A 16,711-nucleotide genomic window follows, 5' to 3' on the forward strand; every position below is an offset into this window, starting at 1 on the left:
TCTATTGACATACTACATACAGCATCTTTTCATATGCTTATTTGCCACCTGTATATCCTCTTTGGTGAGGTCTGTTACGGTCTTTGGTCCATTTTTAAATCAGGTTCTCTGTTTTCTTATTACTGAGTTTTAAGAGTTCTTTGTATATTTTGGAGAAGAGTTCTTTACCAGATGTGTCTTTTGCAAATATTTTCTCCAAGTCTGTGGCTTGTCTTCTCATTTTCTTGACATTGTCTTTTGCTGAGCATTTTCTAATTTTAATAAAGCCCAGCTTATCAGTTATTTCTTTCACGGATCATGCTTTTGGTGTTATATCTAAAAAGTCACTGCCATACCCAAGGTCGTGTAGGTTTTCTCCTATGTTATCTCCTAGGAGTTACAGTTTTGCATTTTACATTTAGGTAGGATGCTCATGTTTTATTTCAGAGAAATCCATCCCTGCTAAAAATTTATGAACCCAATACATCCAGTCCCAGAGTGAATAATTTCAGAGTGCCGATTACCTGCCCTAACTGTAAAAGTACTCGGCATTGAATATGACTAATTGTACACTGACACCATAAGGCTTTAAAAGAGCTATGTTAACTAACCAAAAGCAGTAAAATCAAAGTCAAAGGGAACGAGTTTTTAAAATAATGTTGTTTTGTTCTTCTGCTTAGAGATTCTTACAGGGAATACGGAAAATACAGAAAATGATCCCCTATAATCCCACTATCTGAACATAACCACTGATAATGTCTGAAATGTTTTCTTCCATTCTTGGCATGCACACATACTCAAATATAAAATAAATATAATTGGGATATTGTGTACAGTCTTACATCTTTGGAGTTCTTTTGTCACTTAACATTGGAAATATTTTTCCAAGTTCTATTTTTCCATGTGCTTCAAAAGCGTAACTTTTAATGATTATATAGTATTCTACAGTATGTATGTGCTAACATTTATTTTACCAAGACATCTCCAATTTTCCCCACTGTGGGGAACACTAAGATGAATTGCTCCATACACCAATCTCTATCTCACTGCTGTCTTAGGAAAATTTCTCAGGGCTGAGTTAAGGGCAATCCTCTTACGTGTCTTGACACACACGGCCAAACTGCTTCTCAGTGCAGCTCTTCAGATTTGACACTCCTACCAGCAGCATACTAAATATTCTTCTCAAATTGTTGCCAATTTGACAAATAAAAAATACATTTAAATTGAGGTTCTTTCATTATCCTAGGCTATGCATCATTTTCATATGCTTATTAGCCATTTATATTTCTTTTGTGAACCATCTATTCACGTCTTTTACTCATTATTATATTGAAATGTGTAGTATTTTCCTTAAGATTTATAAAAGCGCTCTAATATTATATTAGGAAGATAGCCTTTGTTCTGTCCACAAATAATTTTTTCCATGTCAATACCTTCTAATTTTTTTTTTTGACAATTTGACATGCAAACATTTAAAATTTTTATGTAGTCAAATCTAAAGAGCTTTTCCTCTGTAATTCTTCCACTGCTTTACGCTTAGAGAGAATGTATTTTCTATATGAAATTCAAAATCTCAATCAAAACTTCTAAAAAATTGAAATGAGCAGAAATTTTCATACTACAAGATTCAATTTAAAGCACTTTCATGATGTTCAAGGGAAGATACTATCTATGGAGAACAAAACTAACATTTATTGGCTACCAATAATATATGACTTTGTCCTAGATACTTATCAGACATTTTCTAATTTAATCCTCATTTTATTATCTCAATTTTAAAGATGAGAAAACAAAACAATTCAGAGAGGTTAAACAGTAGTTTACAGAAAGAAAGTCAGAGCTACTCTCAAGGAGAGACTGTCTAAGCAGACTCATCCACCCCAAGTTAGTTACTCACCTCTTCATCGATTTTATCTTCTAGAGCATCAATATGACGTTCTTTAAGAAATCGCTGTGTTTTTTCCAACTGGTATTTCACTAATTCCTCTATGGCATCTTTCTCTTCCTTGTCAACAAATTCTTGCACTGCTTCGCCCATTCCCCTTTCTGTTAGAAGTGAGAGCTGTACATTCTACAAGAAGAGATGCAAATCACTGGATGCAGAAATTAGTATCCTTTACAAAATAATTCTATATGAGCAAGGAAAATTTACAGAATAATGTTACCCGTGAAAAAGACAAACAAGTTATCTACTTATTGAAGGGAAAAACAAAACAAAACAAAACAATGGACAGTAATTAAGCCTACTGATATATATTGAGGGCCAGAGAAAGCAAAGCAAAAACAACAAAAGGGAGGAGAGTTCAGGACAGGTGAAAATGTGGAGGCTGGGACAGAGTCCAGAAATGGCAGCTGATGATTAAGAGAGATTCAGTTAACCAGTGTGGTAGGCAGAACAATGGCCCCCTAAAGATGTCCAGATCCTAATGTCTGTAACCTATGAATATGTTACCTGGCAAAGAAGAACTAAGGTTGATAATCAGCTGGTTGTAAAATTGGGAGATTATCAGGGACTATCCAGGTGTAATCACAAGTATCCTTAAAAGTGGAAGAGAGAGGCAGAAGAAGGGAATCAGAGACATAATTGAGGAAAGATGGCCAGAGAGACACCACAGTGCTGGCTTTGAAGATGGAAGAATGGGGCCATGAGCCAAGAAACACGGGCACCTCTAGAAGCTGGAAAAGACAAGGAAATGCATTCCCCCCTAGAGCCTCCTGAAAGCACAGCCCTGCTAACATCTCAGTTTAGGGCCAGTGAGACCAGTACCAGATTTCTCAACTACAGAACTACAAGGTAAGAAGTTTGTGTTGTCGTAAACCAGTAAGTTTGTGGAAATTTGTTTCAGCAGCAATAGAAAACTAATAATACAACCAGAGGATCTTATAGTGGCATACACTCAGGACAACAAGAATAGCTTCACCATTGCATGGCTAAATCGATAAACTAATTCTGAAATTATACCCAGATGCAAGAAAATTAAATCTTGGATTCAGACTTATGCAGTAGAAATAAAAAGAAAGTAAGAAGATAATAACATCGGGGCCAGCCCAGTAGCGTAGTGGTGAAGTTCACGTGCTCTGCTTTGGTACACCTAGGGTTCGCCGGTTCAGATCCTGGGCGGGGACCTAGCAACACTCATCAAGCCATGCTGTGGTGGCATCCCACATAGAAGAACTATAAAGACATACAACTATGTACTGGGGCTTTGTGGAGGGGTAAAAAAAAAAGAGGAAGATTGGCAACAGATATTAGCTCAGGGCCAATCTTGAAAAAAAAGAGAAAGAAGATAATAACATCAACAATAATAGCCACAATAAAAACAATATTAATAATTAACATTAATTGACCACTTATTTTTCTTGATGTGTAATAACTATAAACGAATGTAATTAATTGTTACCCTACTTACTTCATGGAAACATTCTGAGGATTCATTTTGTTTAATCAATTAATACATATCCTAAATTAAAATCTATTACTGTAAGACAGCCATTATTCCAAATATGAACTGTAATTAAGAAATTACCTTCTCTGCGGTTTGGAAATACTGTTTCACAAGGTCTTCTACCCTTAGAGTTGTTCCTTCTGCAGGTTTTGTGATGAGCTTCCCAAAGTTGATCTCTTCTCCTAGAAAAAAGAAGTCCATGAAATAATAGTGACTTCTATCATGAAGTGAAGGTGCCCAAACTCATTGCACATTGCTGTCAGTGGAGGAGGAACAGCCAAACTTTATCAACTGTCAGCTTGCTCAACATGGTAAATTTTGAGACAAAAACATGGCATTTTTGCTAATAGCTACAGCTCTTCCCCAAAGTCTGTATTTCTTTTCCATATCTCCAGTAGTATGTCTCTTGCAGCTGTTCTCACAGAGTGGTCCAGAGACCTCTTGGGATCCCCAAGACCCTTTCAGGGGGCACTCAAGGTCAAAACTATTTTCATACTAATACTAAGATGTCATTTACCTTTTCCACTGTATTGACATTTGCAGTGATGATACAAAAGCAATCGTGGTACACTGCCAGCACCTTGGGATGAGTCAAGGCAGTGGCTGGGAACTCTAGTCACCACCACGTACTCACAGTTCAAAACAAAACGAAACAAGTTAGTTTCACTTAAGTATGTCCTTGATGAAACAGTAAAAATTATCAACTTAATTAAATCTCAGCCGCTAAGTACACTTTTTAATATTCTGTGAGACAAATGGGATGTATGCTTAACGCACGTTAGCTGCATTCCTAAGCAGGATGGTCATCTCAAAAAACAGTAAGTGAAAAATAAAAAGAATACTGGACAAGAAGTCAAGAAGCATCAAGTCCAGTATCTGCTCTGCTGATAACCTTTGTCAGGGAAATGAAAATTAAGTGTCTGGCAGGTGCTGAACCTGGTGTTGAAAACACAATGATAAAAAGACAGGATACTTGCCCATCAGAACAAATGATTACAATACACGGTAGCAACTGCTTATAACGAAGGTGGAACAGAAGATATAACACACAGAGAAGAAATTAATTCTTCTCAAAGAAGGCTGAAAATAATTTGCACATATCAAATGCAGCTGTCATTTGAACCAAGACTTGTAGAATGAATATGATTCACTAAGCAAATGAGAAAAAATATTTGAGGCAGAGGAAAAAGTACACGCAAAGTCCTAGAGGGTGCAGAGGCACAAAGTGCAGTGTGCCTCCTGCGAAGTGGTGAGGACAAGTGAACAGAAATCTTTTGTTAATTTCATGACAGGAGAATTAACATTACTTCATAAATATGACTGCTACATTTTACTATACCAAACACTACATTAAGATCATTTACAAACAGTATGTCATCTAAACCTCACGATAATCCTAGGAGGCAAGAATAGGTACGATCCTGATGTTATAGACATCAGAGAGGTCAAGTAATTTGCACAACAACACACAAGCAGTTAAGTAGCAGAGCTGGCCAAAACAATGAAAAATGCTTTCAATAAAACATACACTGTTTCCATTAAGCTATTTATGTTTAAACAAAAAAGGAATTAAAACTATGGATGAAACTCAAGTAATATAAAGTACTAATTCTATATTCTGTATTCCTACAAATGTTACACCCATAAAATTTCAAGGAATTGATAAGGATGAATAATTAAAGTAAGCCATATCAATAAGCAACTAATTAAAATTCACAGCATAAAAATATGATTCTCTGATAGGGATTTTTTCCCCTAAAACAGTATTCCATGAGCTCTACTGAAATAGCTGAATGATGTTTCAGGTTGAATTAACATCTTGCACAATTTTGATCACAATTTGACAGTGAAAACAGAAGCCCATTAAATCCAGCTTACTGAAAACCTCAGCGGCTCACTTGTAAACAAGGGCCAGAGTGTCCTATGAAAATTCTCTAACTCAATAGCTCTAAGGGGAAGAGCCTCTCTATTAAAGATGATCAGTATTTCTCACAAAGAAGCACTATTTCAGTCAGATGACCTGTTTTCATAAGTACTAAAATAAAGGCAACTAGTTTTTACGAAATTTAATTGGAAATTAATTACCTGATCATCAGAAATATCAAACTACGGGACACCTCTTATTTCATAAATCACTGTACACTCCAAAGCTGGAATACTTAAGAACGAGAAATTTGAGAGCATATTCTCTGAATATTAATAACATATAGGCAATAAATCCCTCAGTCTGTGTTACTCAGCAGCACTGTTTAGAAACACTACATTTGCAGAGAAAGTCTTCTGTTTCTTACTGATATCTACAGGCTTAAAAATGATTGCTATAATTTTTAGAAGACAAGAGATTTAATTATTATCAGTTTATTTGTCAAGATATTAAAAAGAATCATACTAAAACATTTTCCATTATTATTTTATACTTCTTTTATTAATTGATTTACATAAACTCTATAAGAGCATTTTTTAACATTTAAAAATAACTAGCTTACCTGTGTTTTCCTTTTGTTCTTTATGCCTGAAAAAATGGATAATATCTTTTGGATTAGCTACCCGATCCACAAACTTCTGACTAAAGCGAAGAACACTGAAAGGTTCAAAACCTCCACTATAGTCCACCTGGAAACACAGAATAAGCTATGAAGGCTGGAAAACAGTTTGCTAATGTCAGTTTTTATATTTATGCTCAATATTTTTAAGTTAATAAATTAATTTTCTATGATTCATTTTAAAGATCATGATGGTGTTACACCACTTATACTACTGAGGAAACAAAGCTTTGAAGGTTTATAAGCTTATGCAAAACACTTTGTTCAATGGAATCAAGCTACAGCAAGAATTCCCACAATGTCAGAATGATTACATCTCCTCATGATAACACTAATAGTCTAGGCACCAGGAGTACCATCTGAAAAGGAGGTGGAATTTCTAAACAGACTTTTAAACTTTTAAAACAGAAAGAAAATTCTCCACCAAAATAAAATGCCAGCACTATATATATGAATTAATTGGTCCGTCATCTTAAGGATATGCTTTCATACTAGACAAGGATAAATGATGGGAAAAACCCACAGAGGAAAAGAATCAAATCTGAGGGCTTTGAGAAATGATTACCTTCAAACATAGTATCTATTTAGAACTAACAATTGCTCTCAAGGCAGGCTCTTTCTAAAGAAGTCTATAGTGGTACACAGACATTTACAAAGAAAAATACTACACTGCTTTCTAAGAGAGAGAATTATTTTCCTAAACCAGCTGTTCTCAAAATATGCTCTGGGAAGTAGCATTGTACCGCATCACCCTATCCAGACTATGCCTTAACCTCCACCCCATTTACACTCTTCATCACACGTAGCACCAGCTGATGTTTCGTTCACTTATTTGCTATCTGTTTATTCTGTCTCTCTTCACATCTCCACCTCCCATAAACTCCACAAGTTTAAAACCTTGTCTGTTTTACCGTTACTGTGTCCCCAAGCATGCAGAACAGAAGGTACTCGATAAATATTCATTCACTGAATCAATGAATTAATGAGGGTCCTCTAGTTGATACAATGTGCTTTTGCAATATTACTTTCATGAAAATATCTGTTCTTTTGTTTCAGGAATGAATTAACAATTTACTGTGTTGAGGAAAAAGAATGCCAATTTTCTATTTAAGTCTGGTTGGTTCTAATGGTGTCAGGCAGACACAGACGAGAAACATGGGATCTTCTGCCACGATAAAGAGGCCTACGTGTTCCGCCAAAGCAACAATGTTTGTGTTACCCAGAACATCTCTACAGCTGCCATGCTATAACACAGAAAATGCTAAATGCTCACACTCTTGGGTTCCCCCAAAACTCTTGAGATATTTTAACAATTATACTCCAACCTAGCTTTATTTGTAATTTTCTGTTCCTAAGAGTCACAAAATTTGTTCATTAAGCAAACTTTACTAGTGGCCGCAATGTGCTAGGTGCTCTGCTAAGAGCCAGGAATATAAGCATAAATAAAACACAGTCATGGTTTCAAGAAATTCACAAGCTCAATGGGAAGACAAATATGTATATAAATAACCACAAGCAGAATGTGAATAGTGCTCTAAGAAGTATGAACAAAGTAGACTGAGGACACAAAGGAAGAAGCATCAACTCTGAAGGGAGGTCAAGAAAGGCTTCTTTGAAGAGGGGAGGATTTAGTGGGTGTTGAAGGAGATATTTCGGAAGAAAGGGAGAAGCATATTCCACGCAGCAGAATCAGCATGGGCAAAGATGTGAAGAGCGAAATAAACCCCACTGGGCCCAGGGAACAGTAACTCTTAGTCCAATATAACTGGAGTTTAGGATTACTGGCAGGAAAAGAAGGTAGCAGCCAAAGAGGTCGATTTAGACCAGGTCATGTAGACCTTTGAATGTCATCTAAGAGTTTAAACTTATTCATAATACAAGGTGTTAAGTGCTAGGAGATCATTAAATCATTTTCAGCAGGAAAGGCATGCAAGATTGTACTTTACAAAGATTATTTTGGCATTATTGTGGATAGGCTAGGGGTGGGGAGAGGGGAAACTGGAGGCAGAGACAGGTAGGAAGCTGCCACTATAGGCCAGGTAAGAAATAACCAGAACTCAACTACAACGACAACGGGATAGAGAGAAAGGACGAGATTATTTACTCTGCACCAGGCACTACTTAATTCAAGTAGCTCTTGTAAATCTATGAAGTACAAACCAAGGGACAAGAGATCCGGTTGCTCAGGTCACATGGCTAGTAGCAGAGCGAGGATGAAGCCTAGGCAGTCTGGCTCTAGACTGTATGCTTGACCCTCATGCTCTATATCCCAGGGCTTCTCAAATTTTAATATGCACACAAATCTCTCGGGGATCTTGTTAAAATGCACTTCAGTGGGTCTGACGTGGGGCCCGAGATTCTGCATTTTTAAGAATCTCTCAGGTGATGCCAATGCTGCTGGTTTGAGGACCGCACTCCTTGAACACCAGGCTTTAGAGGGACTCCTGGACCACAACCAAGAGGTCTAAGCTGGAGGTAAAGATCTAGAAATCGTTACTATATAGGTGGTCACGAAAGCCATATGCCTGGACTGAAAAGAGGGCTAACTAGGAAATAGATGGGGACAAATATTACTCAAAGAAGAGAACACCAAAGAGCGATTCAGTAAGATGAAAAAAGACCACTGGATGTGACAACTGAAGGTCATCTTTTCCACCTGAGATGGTGGGTCAGAGCCTTGATTATAACGGACTGAAGAACAGAAGGTTAGATGAGCAGTATAGGCTATGTATTCTGAGGCGTTTGGAAGAAAATAAAAAAGACAGGGTAGGAGCTAGGAGACGGAAAGGCACAGGGGCAAAAAAAGAGGTTTGTTGTTATTTGTTTGTTTATATCATGACAGAAAAGATAACCAGGTTTATAGGCATAGGAAACACTCCAATTGCTTAGAATTTATTAATGCTCTTAAATACTCATTAATTCTTTCAATGTATTTATCATGCACTTGTTATATGCCCGGAACTGTTCTGGGATCTTTGGATGTATCAGTTAACAAAATTCACAATGTTCCATGGTTTTGTGGAGCTTACAGTTTTGTATTTGAGGACAAACAATAACCAAAATAAATAAGTTGTATATAATAGGTTAGGAAAATGTGTTGTAGGAAAAAGGAAAAGAAAAAGTAGAGGAGGGTAAGTGAAATGAGGAGCGTTGGAGAAGGGGTGGGGCTGCAATCTTAATCGGGGTGGGGCCTCACTGAGGTGACGTTTGAGCAGACCTGACAGAGGTGAGCGTGTCTGCTTTGTCTGAGGAACTGCAAGACGGCCAAGGCACCTGAAATGAGTGAGAGCAGGGGAAGCTGTAGAGGATGAAGTCAGAGATCTCGGCAAACCTCTCAAATATAACAAGACTATTGAGAAAATGAAGAAAATAAAAAATACCAAACCTATCAGAATTAAACTATCGTCAAGTCCTGACAGCTTTATTATTTTTGCTGCCCAAAGGAGAGTGCTCTTATTACTATATGTACTCTCCTTACTGCTTTCCAAAAAAAAAAAATTCACGTAAACTGTACAACACCATCTTCTGAAAATCAATACAGTTTAATGCATAGGACTTACTCGCAGTCGTATAAGAGGTTTCTCTGGCTGTCGACAATTTCCCAGACGTTCCCGTTCAGCGTTTTCTAGCATTTCTTCAATCTCAAAACAAAAATATTGTCATGATTGGGGGAAGGGTACTACTGGCATCTAGTGGGTAGAGGTCGGAGAGATACTGTTAAAATCCTACAAAGCACACGACAGCCTCCCACAATAAAGAATTACCCAGTCTAACACGTCAATGTGCCAAGGTTCAGGGACCCTGGGCTTCCTGACTACCGTAGGCCTGGCCAATCAATTAATTTTCCATCTCCCTGGCTTCAGAGATTCAGTTTAGGGACAAGTCCATGACCTCAGTCCAGTGAAACTCAGTGCTGGGGTTTATTTGGAACAACTGGAAAAAATGATTCTTTCAGCTGTAAGGATAATGTAAGTCTGTGGGCCACCATGTGAAAACTCCTTCCTTATAGTGAAGCTTAAGAGAGAAACCATCAGAGCGGGTGGCACAGGGCTAGACACAAAAATAGAGACAGAGAAATTTATAATCTTAATATGAGTTTCTGGATCTAGTCATCTTGAAACTAGCATACTCTTAAACTTTTCAGTTATGTCAGCTAGGTGTTGCTAGTAAAACTGTGACATGGGACAAGCTACTTTATCTAAGGTTCAGTTCCTCTTCCTGTAAAATGTGGATGGTAGAATGCACCTACCTATAGCATTGTTGAGTGCATTAAATGCAAAATGCCATCAACAGTGCCCAGAATATATAAGCAGTCAATGAATATCGGTGGTAATTATTATCATTATTACTACCTCATGATTTTTTGAGAAAAAAATGCAAAGCAGAAGAGCTAACATGGAACACGAACTGAATATGTGTCAGCAATTAATGTTATTAAGCTGTCAACTTACACACTATTAAATGCATTCACACAACTTCAGTAGTGGCTCGAGAATTTCTGCAGAGGTTTAGGGGTGGGAATCTGCATGGAAGGGGAGGTATGGGACTTATGCTGAAGCTACAAGGTGCACAGCAAACACATTTTAAGATTTTATTCGGGGTAGCTTTCAGGGTGAAAGGGATGCCTAATGGAGATTATTAGAGAGGCGAGGCTCTCCTCAGCTACCATAATATCCTCCCATCCCCCAATTAAAGCCACTGCCTGCTTTCATAAATAAATGAACAAATCACCAAATTAGGATAAAAAGAGACAAAAGATTATGTATATGTTTTTCAGAAGGAGGAAAGGAACCAGGAGGGGGGCTTAATTAAAGTTTCCTCTCTATATAACATTCCTCCATCTAGAAGACTTAAAAAAAAGATATTCGGGGCCGGCCCTGTGGCCTACTCTTGAGTTTGGTGCACTCTGCTTCAGTGGTCCGGGTTTGGTCCGGGAAGCGGACCTACATCATTCACTGGCAGCCATGCTGTGGCAGTGACCCACATACAAAACAGAGGAAGACTGGCACAGATGTTAGCTTAGGGTGAATCTTCCTCAAGCAAAAAGAGGAAGAGTGGCAACAGGTCTTAGCTCAGGGTGAATCTTCCTCAGAAAAAATTTAAAAGAGGCTCTTCGATACAACTAAACTCATTTATCAAACAAGAGTGGTTCCTTACAGGCTTCGAGAGAGTGTAACAAATATAATGACTTCCCTCAACTCTACTGAAGTAATTAATTCAATGTAAATAATCTCTCAACTAAAGTAGATCTCATCGACCTTTAGAAGAATTACCTTCTCCAAACAGAAGTTTTGTATGGCTTGGGTTACTTTAGGATTATCTGGGTTAAAAATGTCTGGATGAGCAGCCAGAACAACGTCCTCCATAAAAAACTGCCGTACTGTGCAAAGAGGAATCTTCTGCATATTCATCTTCCTTCCTTTAACACGCAGCAAACCAACATGTCTGAAATGAGGAGGGAAGTGAAAGCCTAGTCACATGGGAAATGTCCTCAGGAAAATGTGCACATCACAACTACCATACCTCTAAGTTTCTACAAAATATTTCTTTATAAAATCACATCTTTGAAAATATTTTTTGGAATTTAATCTTAATGTTATATCACAGGAAAAAACGTTAAACACTCTTCTTCCTCAGAATAAAATCCACTCATCCATCATTTTTCCTGTCTGAACAAATATACAGTCTGGTGAGGGAAGACAGACATAACAATAAGTATAATAAAATGTTATCAGGACTATGATAGTAGTATATACAGTACATAGTATTACATATCTATGTATTATATGTGTGCATATATGTACACACACACATAAATTAGCAGCAGAACTATGAAGAAAAAAAATCAGCAAACTTGCACCCTACTACCATGTTCTTTAAACCTATTACTATCATCATAACAAGCAGAACTTGAGTGGATTCAAAGGGTAAATAAAACCTGTTCTAAAAATTGGGTTTAATCACTATTAACTACTTTATCACATAATTCCCCCAAAGAATTAAAAGAAATGAGATATGCTATAATACTGCATTTATAACCAGAAAAATCTCATAAATGGTTTTAGGCGAAGGCGAATTTGTTTATAAATGGACTTTGTGAAATTAGTAATCATCATTTATAGCACTCTTACTCAAAATTTAATGAATAGAAATGTTAGTCTTGAATTTGCCTAATGATCAGCAAAATCATTAATACCGTTGGGATGCTGTCATGTTGAAAATGGTTTAAAATCTGGGAAAATAGCAAGAGTACATCAAATGATCAATCTTCATAAATAAATCAACCATATAAATAACAATATCATCAGTACCTTGAACCTATGGGATGATCAGATCATTATAGCAAGTATTTTTTAAAAACTGATTTGGAAAATGCAATTACTCACTTCTTTACAGCTTCTCCTGGGGAAAGAGAAGTAACCACTGAACTTCCAGGCTGTGATACATAGAAGAGTTGTTGTTCATTTTTGGTTGGAGCTATTTTACATTCATGCTCATGGCCCCAGATAACAAGATCAATGAAGTCATCCAAAAATTGTTCTGGAATGAAGTTAGTACTTCCATGTTTACTCCTATACCAAGATTTTAAAAAATAAATAATATCAATGTCCAGAGATACAGAAAAATTTCAATTAAGTCAGTCTACACAGATCTTTCTCCTTTCATTAAAGATTTATCACATCCTTTCTATGTGCCAAAACTGTGCAAGGGAGTGAGAATACAGAGATAATATCTAATTCTTACCCACAAAGGGATAACAAACTTGCAGGACACAGGCAAGCAGGAGCCCAAAAGAGAAAGCAGTCAATTCTACATTAAGAGGCAGATCACGACAGGCTTTACATAGGATTAACTCCCGCTTTGGACAAGTCAGAAAAGCATGGGCTCTATCAATAGTAAAAACCTAGTCTGATTATTGGTAAAAAAATTGGTCTGATTATACACCAAAAAAAGAATACAGAAAATGAAAAAGTGAGTTAAGTCTAAACTTTGTAGAATAAAAACAAATCTCTAAATACATCTAGTCATTTGTTAACATTATCTGTTTCTTTTATTGCTTATAAAAGTAATGGGAATAAGAACGTCAGTCTTAGATAAGAGACAAGAGTTTTCCACATTAAATAAAATATCATATGAACAAGTGATTTGCAAACTCTGCTTTTATACCTAGATTAGTTGTTATTATTCAAAGATGTGAAAACCCAAGGTGAGGGAAGACAAGAAGGAAGTTTCCCCTAACACTGATTTATATCCTTGGAAACTTAAGTAAAAGTGTTCAAGGGGCTAGCCCAGTGGTGCAGCAGTTAAGTTCGCATGCTCCGCTTCAGCAGCCTGGGATTCACAGGTTTGGATCCTGGGCCTAGACCTATGCATCGCTTATCAAGCCATGCTGTGGAGGTGTCCCACACATAAAATAGAGGGAGATTGGCACAGATATTAGCTCAGGGACAATCTTCCTCAGCAAAAAGAGGAGGATTGGTGGCAGATGTTAGCTCAAGGCTAATCTTCCTCAAAAAAAAAAGTGTTCAAATACTTCAACCCAGCATTCACTTAATATAACCAATATTTATTCATTCATCAAATATCTATGGAGAGTCTACTCTGTGCCAGGTGTGCCAGGCCCCTTCTAGATACTGAAGACACAGCAGTGAACAGAGTCCTTGCTCTAGTGGTGGAAACAAGCAATAATACAAAATGTATATGCATATGTGTGTACACATAATTTGTAAGGTAGTGATAGATGCTATAAAGAAAAATAAAAGGAAAAGTGACAGGGAAGGGGGATGCTACTATACATAGGGTGGTCAGGAAAGGCCTCTTCGACAGGTGACAAATGAGCAGAGAACTGAGATGAAAGATCAGCATGCAAGGGAAGCAAGTCCTAGGCAGAGGGATGAGCAGATGGCAAAGGTGAAGAGGTGGTTACAAGTTCAGTGAGTTCAAGAACAGCAGGATCAGTGTGGCTGAGCAGCACGAATGCAGGGAAGAGCAGGAAGTGAAATCAGAGAAGCAACAGGCTTATGTATCTAGCAATGTTTTTTATGTAGAAAACATCTGTCTAGGGTGTGATATCATCGCAACTACTCAAGAAGGTAGAATAACTCGAATACAACATGATGCAAATGTGCCTTCATGGAGCACTGACTCTTCAATGGAAGAGGGAAGATTATGCCGGTAGGCTGACTGGTTCATGACCTAGAAGTTTATCAAAACATCCTTATGGAGGGCTGGCCCCGTTGCCGAGTGGTTAAGTTTGCGCGCTCCGTTGCAGGCGGCCCAGTGTTTCGTTGGTTCGAATCCTGGGCGCGGACATGGCACTGCTCATCAAACCACGCTGAGGTGGCATCCCACATACCACAACTAGAATGACCCACAACAAAGAATATACAACTATGTACTGGGGGCCTTTGGGGAGAAAAAGGAAAAAATAAAATCTTTAAAAAAAAAAAATCCTTATGGAAATATTTCGCATGACAAAGTCCTCTTCTGCTTCAGAGCCTACCTTCTTTTGCAGCAGGAGAAAGAAACTGGTCCATGCATAGGAACCAATGGGAAATTAAGTAAAATGTATAAGGCTGAAGGATTCTCTTTTAAAAAAGAAAATCTGTTTTTTCATAAGTCCATGAAAGCAATAACAAAATAAGTATCTAAGAATACAGAGGGTGACAAATAAACTGAACAGAACTATTAAAGAACCATGTAACCACAATGAAGGGGGTGGTAAAGTAAAGAGCTGACCTAGTAACTTTGCAAAGCAGTGTTTCAATTAGACAGAGTAAGGCTAAAGACCAAAATAACTTACACAAACACTGTACCTTAGTTGGCAAATCTGCATCTCACAGGGGTAGGGGTCAGCAATTTTGCAATTACTTTATATGTAACTCAGGATTGAAAAAAATAAGTAAATATATTGTAGGTAATACAACCCAGGTTTCTAACTGTTAGAGAAAGAAGTCACAAGTAAGGAAAAGACAAAAATGAACCCTGTAGGACTGGATTAGAATCAGTATGAACTCATGCTTGGTCTTCTTTATACATATTTAGATAGACACAGAAATGTAGGATGTATATGCATGGGTTAGTATACATACACATACTTCCTTAAACTCTGTTCACTGAGAGGGCTGAGAGAGCCCCAGCAGCAATAAGCACATCTAGTGGCTGTATCTGGATTTCCAAATACCACTCTCCAATAAAAGCAATCAGGACTCCTTGGAGAAGTGGTTGATTCCAGGACTAGAGTAGAAAAGAAAGATCAGCTTGGAGCATGTTGTGGTACTAGAAAGTTTAGGATGTGTCAAAAAAAAGGAAGAGGGCATGTTGAAAGGACACAGAGGTCAATGTCAAAGAGCTCCCAATGGTCAAAGTTGGAGCAATTTGAACAATAACAAAAAAAACTGATAGCATTAGACTATAACTCAAAGAATAAAATAAATATCCTTAAGGCATAACAACATAAATAACTGAATAAATAAATGAGAAAGATGGGACAAATCTTCCTCAGGAAAAATTTCAGCTAATAAGTGAAGAAAGAATGAGGGAAATAAAAAAATCACAATTACACCACCACAGTGTTAATTGCTGGAAGGAAGATCCACCAATGGAAGCTAAAATTAGTGGGCAAAAGTTTAAGGTAAAACAGGATATTTGCATAGTCTCAAAGTATTTTTCCCAAGATATTTATTAATATAAAGTGGAAAATGGGACGTTTACACTGGAGAAACCTGGTATATATCTTAATCAAACCAAATGATCGGGGATAACATCACCAGCAACTAACCAGCTATATACCAACATCATACTACCCATTCCCTTTAACAATGCCATTCCACCTTTCATTCTGGCTTAAATTCTTGGAATCACTTAGGACTTTTCCTTCTGACTTATTCCTACTTTGGGAAAGTAGAAAGCGTGGCAGAACTGGGAAGCCCTAAAGCAAGAAAGGAACAAACTCCCAGTGGTGCAAAGTTATATGGAGACCACACATATCAAAACTCTGGCCTGCTCCTCCTTTGAAATTCACACTGTTTATTCAAGAATGTATATACTTAGCGCTGGATAAGCACCAGAGTATTCTGTAGTCAAAGAACATCTGTTCAATAAATAACATATTATATAATCAGGCCCAAATTCCTTTGGGTTCTTAATATAATTTCTCAGCTTTGTCCCCTACATATCATTCTCACTGCCATCACTGTTCTCATCTCACTTTTTTTTTTTACTGTAATGATCACATCATAAATCTTGCTTCTTCAAGTCTCTATTCCACTCAGTCAAGCCTGCACCCTTCCAACAGATTAAACTTCTTAAAACTACTAACAAAAGACAGCTGAGCTAACTATATTTATATTCTGGAAAAACACTTGCATATATCACCAGGAGATATGCATAAGAATGTTCATAACGAAAGGTTTAAAAAAGCAAAAACCTGGAAATAACGCAAAACCTTCACTAACAGGAGAAAGTATGACTGTATACATCAGTGAAAACAAATTACACTTTTAAGCATCACAACGGATGACTCTTAGTAATACTGAACATAAATAAGCCAGCTGCAAAATATACAGCATGGTTCCAGTTATACCAAAACTAAATAAAACACTCATTATGGATATACAAGTAAACAATATAGCAAAGCAATGGACTGATTAAATAAAAACTGAAGATAGTGCTTCCTCTGGGGTGTGGGAAAGAGACGGGGTCGGGGAAAGAAGGGCATGGGGTAATGTACTGGTAATGTTC

At 37.3% G+C, this 16,711-nt stretch overlaps 1 protein-coding gene across 5 annotated transcripts in view; it reads right to left on the reverse strand.

Moving 5' to 3' along the window:
• The window catches only part of MRE11 (MRE11 homolog, double strand break repair nuclease), a 64,054-nt gene that overhangs the window by 35,541 nt on the left and 11,802 nt on the right, over window positions 1-16,711 (reverse strand). For all 5 annotated transcript variants that reach the window (XM_008513765.2, XM_008513764.2, XM_070622897.1 and 2 more), the window contains exons 8-13: window positions 12,355-12,540; window positions 11,242-11,413; window positions 9,529-9,609; window positions 5,912-6,038; window positions 3,507-3,607; window positions 1,877-2,050 (exon numbers count right to left, since the gene is read on the reverse strand). In XM_008513765.2, the coding sequence (XP_008511987.1) occupies window positions 1,877-2,050; window positions 3,507-3,607; window positions 5,912-6,038; window positions 9,529-9,609; window positions 11,242-11,413; window positions 12,355-12,540 (841 nt within the window). The remainder of the gene's footprint in view (window positions 1-1,876; window positions 2,051-3,506; window positions 3,608-5,911; window positions 6,039-9,528; window positions 9,610-11,241; window positions 11,414-12,354; window positions 12,541-16,711) is intronic.

This window comes from Equus przewalskii, chromosome 6, assembly GCF_037783145.1.
Source record: "Equus przewalskii isolate Varuska chromosome 6, EquPr2, whole genome shotgun sequence".
Classification (NCBI taxonomy): domain Eukaryota; kingdom Metazoa; phylum Chordata; class Mammalia; order Perissodactyla; family Equidae; genus Equus; species Equus przewalskii.